Below are 9815 nucleotides of genomic sequence, written 5' to 3'. Positions count from 1 at the left end.
TCAAGAGTCGTTCGCTGATATGGGGGCATATTTCGAGAATAAAGTAAGCTACCTCTAGGTGTCCGTGGCATAGAGCAATGTGATAAGGTGTCCAAGCCGGATACAGCACAGTCGGGTTAAAGTCGTCTGTCCAGTCGGGGAAGTGGAGACAGCTTCGATTGTCCGGGTCCGACGCATGAACACAAAAGCCTTTCGAAGAAATATTGAGAAGGGCCCCAAAATCGATGAGGAGTGCGAGGGCTTCGATGTTACCGTGTCGGGCGGCGATGTGAACCGGAAACCAATAGACAGCCTTTGGCTCATTCAAGAAATCGACATCGTCGTGGTCGTCATCGTCGTCTGGCCATCTGACAACTCCGAATTGCTCAGCCTCGAACCGCTTCCACGCAAGATCTTCATCATCATCTTCTTCACCCTCCTCCTGCTGTTCGGCATACATGTAATCGCTGAGTGAGACCCCGCACTCGCCGAAATCACCATCGTTGAGCCAATCAGACCGAAACTGAAATGGTTCACCACCTGTTCGATAATACCGATCGAAACGTTGCTTTGCGGATTCGGTGTCTCGTATCCACTCCGGGGGAAGTCGACGCAGATTTGCCATCTCGGGCCTTGTCAGTTGACTGTTGTGTCGGTTGGTGTCGATGGGTTGTCGAGTTGGTGGTGCTGTGGGAAAAGTGAAGGAGTTTCCTGGGCGGTAACTGCTTCGGCGAAGTTGAGGCAGGAGTCGCAAAGTTCAGTGATGCTGCCTTAAGGTTCGTTTTTGGCAAGCGCGACCCCCTCCATGACTTCCATTAATTCAATTGCCAGCACCTTCCACAAGGCGGGATCTCATACCACCAAAATGACTCATTTCTCCTTACAATTTCGGTATATTTACTGTATTCCATTCCCTTCAATTGTTGTTGTCGACCTCAGTCGTGTCTGCGGTTCTTACATCTGCTTTGGTCATGCAGTCTTGTGTCTACCTTTGCCGTCTTTCTAATGCAGCATGCAATCCCTTTGTCGCACCTCAAACAGTCTCTTATCCGACCTGTAAAATTGGATAGTCTGTCTTGTTTCTTTGCTTCACGATGACGAAGTGCAGCCCGTCCGATGAAGCCCCTTTCCATGCTCTGTTTACGTAAGACACGGACTCATGACGTCGACGGCAGCAGTCAGCCACACCCGGCATCACTGCTCCAGCCACTGCGGCTATCCCTCAATTCGAAGAAGCTGCATCAGTACGAGAAACCTCTCATGTCAGTATTCTGACGCGTAAGTACCCTTCCTTCTCCTTGAGTCCATATCATTTGAGCGTCGTGTTAGTAACCATCACCTCCAGGGCATCATGCAACAGCAGCCTGTTCTGTGCCACCACGGATCTTCACCAAGACGCCGGTCCCCGAAAGGGCTTGCCACGCAACGCCCGCCAGTATCACCAAACTTCGCGTCGCCGAACCAAAAGCATGAGTCGTCAGCATCAAAGCCGCATCGGGGGTGCCACCGTCCGCGCGGCGGAGATATCGGTGCCGAAACCAGCCTCCAACCCCGCCCCAACCGGGATCCAACCGCCCCCAACTCCGCGCCGTTATTCCTCGCAGATCGTCCCCGCTTCGCCGCCACGCCACTGATGCACCCCAGATTGAAGCAGGCAAGGGTGCTTCTGCAGGAAGGGCCCCCATCGTCCGCCACCAACAATACCATTCAGCCTCTCGCCTCGCCATTCCCGCATCTCATGGCAAGGACCTGTCATCTAATCGACTCAGCGCCGTCAATGCGAACCAGAGAATCTGTCATCGTATTCTCCTCCTCGCATTCGCTCTCCCGCTCGAACACACCCTCAGGACGCACACAGTGTGATGTCACCGGAGCCCAACGGCACCCCGAAATCCGCAAACCAACCACTCCTTGAAGGAACACAAACACAAACCCCTTCATGTCGCGTCCCGTTGTCGTTAGGGGATACGCGCGAAAACAATGAAACAACCCCGTCCCACCGTCCCAAATGCCAGCTACGCTCAGGCCCCTCGCGGCCTTGGAGCAGCACACCCGCCTTGCCCCAACAGAGCTTCGCCCAATACGGCGTAAACGGGAGAGACTGCCGCCCCCCGTCATCATGGGGCCAACAAAGAGTAACGTCAGCGCCCAGCGATCGGACGGGAGCACCCGCGCCATCGATTGGCTGCGCCCTGCACCGTTGATCCCGGCGCGGCATCGGCTCCGGTGATGAAGAGTGGCGCCTGTTGCCTCGGCGGGCATGCACCCGGAAACAAGTTGTGCACCTGCATAACTGGGGCATATATCATGGCCAGCACCCTCTCGCCAAGATGGTGTATTGATCTTGGAATATCGTTCAGACGCCATCGGGCATCTAGAAGAAATTCACAGGCATTTCGACAGACACAGTCAAAATGATCATTCCAAGCGATATCTCGAGCCTCAACAACGTACGCCTGGCAGTGGCTCTGCCACTTGCCCTGGTGGCTCTTGTAAGTCTGCCATTGCATTCAAGCTCGCCCTCTCTAGAGGTATCGACACTGACAACACCATCAGGGCTTCCTCCGCGCGATATACAGAGCCGTCTACAATATCTACTTCCACCCCCTCTCCTCCTTCCCCGGCCCCAAGCTTAACGCAGTAACACGCCTGCCCTTCACTCGCATGCTCACCGCCGGCCATGCACACAAAACTCTCTTCGAGCTGCATCAGAAATACGGCCCTATCGTGCGTCTCGCCCCAGACACGATCGATTTCGCCGACCCGCGTGCCTTCAAAGATCTCATGGGTCACTCCAAGGGCGGCGGCTCCGGTGGTGAGAATTACAAGGACCCCGTCAACGCCCGCTACAAGCCCCACAGCATCATCAACTCCAACCGCGAGGACCACGCCCGCATCCGCCGCGTCCTCGCGCACGGCTTTTCCGCGCAGAGCATGGTCGCGCAGGAGCCCCTGATCCAGAAGCAGGTCGACCTGCTGATCCAGCGCCTACACGAGAACTGTGAGGGCGGCAACAAGGCACTGAATATGGTGTCATGGTACAACTGGACGACGTTTGACATTATTGGCGACCTGGCTTTTGGGGAGCCGTTTGGATGCCTTGAGAGCTCCGAATACCACCCCTGGGTGTCTGTCATTTTCGACAACATCCACGCCGGGGTGTACAGGAACCAGTTACAGCGGTACGCGCTGACGAGGCCGTTTGCGAAGTGGTTGATGCCTAAGGACTTGAAAGAGAAGCAACGCACGCACAACAAGCTGAGCCAGGAGAAGGTCGAAAGACGGATGGCGTTGGGCGAGTCAAGACCTGATTTCGTGCAGTCCATGATGATGAAGGAGGGCCCTCTGGTAAGTTTAGCTGCCCTTATGGCCAGAAGTGAGGTGACTGACGTGCCCTTGCAGGCAATGTCCAAGCCCGAAATTGAGCAGACCGCCGACACCCTCATCATCGCCGGCTCCGAGACAACGGCATCAGTGCTCTCCGGCGTCACCTACTTCTTGACGATGTACCCCGAAGCCATGGCCAAGCTCGCCGAGGAAGTGCGAACATCCTTTAATTCCGAGCAGGAAATCGACATTCTGAGCGTCCAGCGCCTCAAGTACATGCTCGCCGTCCTCGACGAGAGCATGCGCGTCTACCCCGTCGTGCCGTTCGGTCTTACCCGAGTGGTCAAGCCTGGCGGCGACTACATATGCGAGACCTATGTACCCGGAGGCGTAAGTTTGAAGGGATCGTTTCCACAGTGACAGAAGCTGACAGACTCTACAGACGAGAGTCATGGTCTCCCAATGGTCCATCTACCGTAACGAAAAGTATTTTGCCCAGCCGACCACCTTCATCCCCGAACGCTGGCTCGGCGACCCCCGCTTCGAGAACGACGATCGAAGCGCGCTTCAGCCCTTCTCATTCGGACCTCGCAACTGCATCGGAAGAAAGTCAGTACTCCACAATCTCTCTTACCGTAGCATATTACTGACCATTAATTCCCAGCCTGGCCTACTCCGAGATGCGTGTCATTCTCGCCAGAGTCATCTGGAACTTCGACCTCAAGGTGGCAGACGACAGCACCAATTGGACGGAGCAGAAGCTCTACGGATTGTGGAAGAAGGGGCCTTTGAACGTCCATCTGACACCAAGGAAGATTGAGTAAATCGCTGGATGCTACAAAAGCATCCTTGCTACGTCGCCTTTGGTGCAAGGGATGAAGTGCAGAGAATGGGACAGGTGCATCTTGCGGAATCCATAATCGTTGTAATTCAAAAGCATCTCATGCATTGCTCTTCAATCAGATCTCATTGTTCTACTGAATAAAGCAAGGTGTGTAGGAGTCTTGTTGTGAAGTTGTGCCACTCGTAACATATGTTGTCCCGGACCTAAGACAATAAATATCTGGCATTCTCCGTATGGACCCAACCATTGGGAGGGTATCAGTATTCTCACGGGACGTCCATGTGAAGTTCCAGACCGAAGAAGATTTGGAGGCATTATTCTACTGAAGCCCTAAACCAGGAGCTTGATAGGACTTTACCCCCCCTCAACCCGTCAACAACAAAGCATCCACCCTGCTTTCTCCTAGCTTTCCCAAGTCCACCATGAAATCTCCTTTCATCTTCTCTCTTCCAGCGCCACTGCGCCAGAGGTCCTCTACCACGGTTTCTTTCATCCCAAAAAAGCCCATATTCTCCTTCAAGTGTCTGCCCATTGTCGCAAAGACCTGCAACCACCACCAAGGATCAAGGCTCCATGTGTTGAGGACCTTCCACAGCCCATCCATCAAGAGAAAGAAATAGCTCCAAACCACAACAAAGAAACCTCAGCCTATTCTCCTTCCAGTGCCAAGGACCTGTCCTGCTGGCTGTAATGTAAGTTCCACCGGATTTCCCGACAGAGAGAGCTAGCGGCAAAAGTTTTCTCGCCCAGCCGGTTCAAGTTGATGTTCATCTGTGCCCAGTACTGCTACAAAGCGAAAGCCTGCGCTTGGGCTGCGGCATCAATGAAATTCAGAGAGCCATTAGAGTCCTTGTCGAACATGACGAGCACGGGACCCAGAACCAGGGGCACGGCAATGTGCCCCATTGAAACAAGCTGCCACCCGCACCAAGATGATGCTAGGATATTCTCCTTCCAGTGTTGTCCCTGCTGATGTCTCGGCCCTCCAGATTTGACAATCGAATGAGCTCCCCTCTTCTTGTAGCTGGAAAGGTTGCTTCATCAAGAGCCATGCGCAGCGACGCCGCTGACGAAGAGAAGGGAGCCAGCCGTTGAAACAAGCAACCATCTGGGCGGCCCACCCGGTTGGGGCAGGTGTCCATGGAGCTGGTGAACGAAGAGAACGGACGAACCCCACTGTGATGGCCACCATTTCCCACCCCGAATGATGTGCTGCTGATGGTGGGGACATGGCGGCACATCTCGGTGCCGATACCTGTAGTAGAGTTAGCAGGCAATGTCGTGCAGATGGAATGTAAATGAAAACATACCGGTGAAGCCGCTTCCGCTGGTCGGGATGGGCTTGTGGATTTGGCCACTAAGAATGATGGCGTTGCAAAGGTGTTCAACCCTTTCAACCCAAAGGTTGCAACAGAGCAGGCAGACGCTTCTTTTGTTTCATTGAAACCACGCCCGAGTGGCCCTTGAAATCGTAGGTGTAAGAGACACAGTTCGAGAGACGGCCGGTGGGCGGGACCGGCCCCGTCGATCAGGCGAAAGCCAGATGATTGTGTCGTAAGACACTGCAAATCGACTTCTAGTGGGTTGCGAAGATGTTACTCGCACCAAAGATTGGTGTCTTCCAGCTGATCTCGGAAACATCATCCTCCGCGTCGTCAGCGGTTGCAGCGGGCAGCGAGACAATCGAACGTCCTGCGAAAGGGTAGCGACTATCCCGCATCGGGGCCATCGTTCGATGGGGGAGGTGGCAGACGCAGCCGCCACCGAGAATCGATCGTACGGGGTAGCGGTGTCTTGGGTGTTCGAAAGTCTCTGCTCAATGTCAGCTTTTGGTTGCAGGTTTCTGCTGGGTGCGTGTCTTACCGTGAGGAAATTGAGAAGACACCCGGTTGAGCACTTGGAGACTTGGGAACACGCGAACTGCGTGCTCCGGAAGGTCTGAGCTCCTGGCGCCGGAGCCCACCCGGACGAACTTGGTGGCTGATCTCCGACGCCTCGGAGAAAGTGAAGGCGTGGGTGTTCGAAAGTCTCTGTTGGAAGTCAGCACCTGTGCGAAGGTTTCTGAGGGGTGTATGCCCTACCGTCGGGAGGCAGCGAGTTCGGGAAAGCTGAACGTCCAGACGAACTGGACAAGCCCCGAGGCGATGTCGAAGCCGGGGGCGTGGGTCTGGCCATTGTTGATTGTCTGCCACTGAGCCGTCAACAATCAGCGCAGACCCCAGACAGCTTTGTGTTGCTGTGATAGCGCTCGTGGCATGAAAGCCCACCATGAATCTTGGAGCAAATATCTGTTGAAGATGGACGCGGCACTAGGTGCATAGTCCGGTAGAGCTGGAGGGCCACATGCTGCACCACTGGAAGTCCGTGAACAAAGCCCAGAAATGGGTGCGGACGACCGGGTTTCGGACTGAGGCCGAATGAGACGATGGATTCGACATCTGTGTTTCTGCCGCCAACCACCCAGCCGCGTTGACCTCGCCATTGTCTTCAACGTCGCGTGAAATCTGCTGCTCTGCGGTGAGAGTCAAGTGTCGAAGTTGCTCCAGTGGCGAGAATCTGGAGATGAGCTCCTGGTCAATAAATGGGCAGATTGAAAGGGCCCGCCGTCCTCACTAGTGATGGTGACGCGAATTGCCCTCGCAATCACTGTGACGAGGGTGGCATGCGGGTTGTCAGAACGGCTTCGGAGAAGAGACACCATCTTCGCCAGAACGTAGGTCATTGCAAGGTGGCCGTAGCCATCGTCGGCAGCGTGGACGGCCTGTGAGAGCGATCCGACCAAACTGTTCCATGCTCAAAAAGCTTTTCACAGCTTCACGAACGACGAGAAGGGTTGCACGAAGAAGCGAGCGCCAGAATACCTCAGGAAGCTATTCCATTCCCCTCATTCTCATCCCCTTGTCCCCCCCATTACCTGGAATGTATGAAAACAAAACGGCAAGAGGGGACTGGAAAGGGGATGATGAGGTAGTTGAACACCACCACAGATTTCGACACTAAAAGGGTAGCCCGCACCGAGTAAGAGAAGCTCGGTACCCTCTTAGTGTCAAAATCTGTGCTGGTTGATAGCTTTCTAGGCTGGAAGGCATGTCGGCGAGGAAGGTGTCAGGGAGGAATGACATCTGCGAGGAGCATGACTTCTTGCGCGAAGCGCCCCATGGATCGGCGGCGGGGAACCTGCGAACCTTGGGTGTTTGGCGTGGCATGCCGAACAAGAAACCCGTAGTAGCTCATCTTGTCGTCGCTGCGCTGCCCGTTGAAGTTGGACACTTGGGTAAGCTGTGATCGGGATGTGGTAGAAGTTTTGTCCGTTGATTGGCTTCCACCAAGGCAAATCCATTCTTGATTGACTGTGGTTGCCAGACGAGCGCCGCTGATTGTTGAAGTTGAGGCCGGCGGCCAAATGCGCAGTTTGGCCGTATGTTGGGTCCCATCGGCGACGCTCTCTGTTAGCCAGGCGAGCGTTGCTCACGGTCGAAGTCGGACCGTTTGCCGGAAACTAATCTCTGAGGTTAGAGCCAAGTAAGAGTCAATGGCATCCCGCGGGTGGATGAGGACGGAATGGGGTGCTTACCCAAGTGCCATCCAAATGAGGGAAAGGAAACCACCAGGCCCAAACATGTCGTTGCCGTTGGAAGGAGGGATGACGTATGCTCGGGCGGACAGCAACCACACCTAGGGCGGAGGGAAGGCGAAAGGCACCCCATGGACGTTGAACATGGACGCGTGCCCTGTCTGTGAAATAGGGTTGGTCAGCAAAGTTTTCAGCGAAACAGACATTCTTCATGCAACATACGGGCTGAGTCTGAATGAGCTGGTGAACGAAGAAGACGAAAAAGCCCGTTCTGCCCTTTGTGGGCGTTCTTTTCCCGGAAATTTCGGGTGCTTTGTGTGCTGTCAAGTGGAAGGAGGGGTTAAGTTCCCGGTTGAGCGGGCTGGTGCGACCCAAAATTGGACGCAGAAACAGGACCTGTTGTGGGCGTTAGACATCGAGCAAGATAAGGAAAAAAAAAAAGAACAAAAATCAGACTTCAATTCAACCCCGAAGATGATGGCGAGCAGGGTCTCTGAGCTTGAAATGCTTGTCTGTCAGTGTTGGTACCTACCCGAGCTGATGGTTGGTATTGTTGTTTGGAAGTTGGAAAGTGGGTAATTTGGAACTTTGATTCGAGCCCTCAAGGCACGGTATATAAATACCATCTTACGGTCTTCCCCGTCTGTTGGGGCTGATGTTGTTGATGATGCGAAAAGTTCGCCGAGATCCTGTCTTCAGAGGGGGCTGTGTTGTTGTGAAAGTTCTTGATGGGTGTTTGGTTGACGATGGGTTGTTTTGGGAGGAGTTTTGGGGATGGTGGAGGTTGTGGTGGTTTTTGTGGGACTTGACCTTGGACGTCAGCAGCCCAGGACTCTTCTCCAAGGTACCTAGGCAGGTACAGACGGGAAGGCTGGTGGTGCGAGGGTCGGGGTGGCCAACCTCCAAGCAGCCTTCCAAGGGATTCCAGACCATATCTTGTGTGGCTGTTAGTGCTAAGCGACGGTAGGGTTTTTATTGTGAAGGTTGTCACCAGACGAAAATTCTTCAATCGCTCTTTCTTCAGGTGGTGTGAAATTCCTTGATCGTTGTTGCTGATCGGGGACGAAGCTGCCGACTGTAGCCGGTCTTTGTTTTTTTCTCTTTGTTTTGTGACCCTTTCCTTTTTGTGGAGACTTGTGTTCATCTCATCAACTAGAACGGTCACCCGATTCCATGGACCACAGTCACTGTCATACCTAGTTCATTAGATCGTGCTTCATGTTATTAAAATTACATAAATCTGCGATGCCCATAGCCCTAGATCACAAGGGGCAGACCATCACAAAATACCAGAACCCACTCCCCATTCGACATGCGCCTGGTTTACATGCCCCGAGGGGTGAAACTCATGCCCCTGCTACCAAGAATGGCCACGAGCGTATGAGAGCTGAAAATTCTCAACCGCGACTTGGTAACTTCCATTCTTCCCTCAACATCATGGCCCCCGAAATGCTCGGGTACACCTACAGATACTTTAGGCCGACTGCAGTTCGTCTGCAGGCCCAAGATGTGACGGACAGGAACTCAAAACGATGGCTAACGCTCAACTTGAACTTGTGATGACCTGGTTCAATTGATACTGAGATGAAGAAGGAAAAAGTCAGAAGTGGGGGCGCGGGCGGGCGAGGGCTCTATGGCATGACGCAAGAGCGCCGACGGCAAGCTCTGGCAGACAGCGATGAGCATCTGGCCCAGCTCCTCCAGAACTTCAGGGGACGACAGCAAGGTGGACTTGAGTAGGACCTCCTTGCGACTGGCGTTGTTGATTTCCTTCTGCGTGAGAAGGCATTCCGCCTTTCGCGACAGCGCGTCTGCCAGCACGTTCTCGCAGTCCGGACCGTACTGAACAGCGAAGTTGTAGTTAGACAGAAGAACTGTCTAGCGGGCTTGTCGGGCGTTCAGAAGCCGTTTCGTCATAAAGAACAAGAGGGCCTGGTGATCCGTGATGACGTCAAAGTGCTGCGATACAGATATCAGTTGCCATATCTACCGCCCTCGCAAAGGGCCCGGGGAGGAGTCGTGTTTACGAAATAACGAAACACAATTTGGTGGATGCATTCGTGCCCCTTATTTTGTTAGTGCATGCGGTTT

At 54.0% G+C, this 9815-nt stretch overlaps 1 protein-coding gene across 1 annotated transcript; it reads left to right on the top strand.

Moving 5' to 3' along the window:
- Positions 1–2393: 2393 nt before the first annotated feature.
- CGCA056_v007248 (Trichothecene C-15 hydroxylase) lies at positions 2394–4130 on the top strand (the record flags this gene model as incomplete). The annotated part of the gene is made up of 5 exons (XM_037322497.1): positions 2394–2471; positions 2536–3327; positions 3382–3696; positions 3749–3915; positions 3971–4130. 5 exons carry the CDS (start codon positions 2394–2396, stop codon positions 4128–4130), a joined length of 1512 nt encoding a protein of 503 aa, XP_037179037.1.
- Positions 4131–9815: the final 5685 nt, after the last annotated feature.

This window comes from Colletotrichum aenigma (assembly GCF_013390185.1).
Source record: "Colletotrichum aenigma strain Cg56 chromosome Unknown KSG_Cg56_contig04, whole genome shotgun sequence".
NCBI classification, from domain to species: domain Eukaryota; kingdom Fungi; phylum Ascomycota; class Sordariomycetes; order Glomerellales; family Glomerellaceae; genus Colletotrichum; species Colletotrichum aenigma.
The sequence above is the reverse complement of the archived record's forward strand: the minus strand, read 5'-3'. Positions and strand labels throughout refer to the sequence as shown.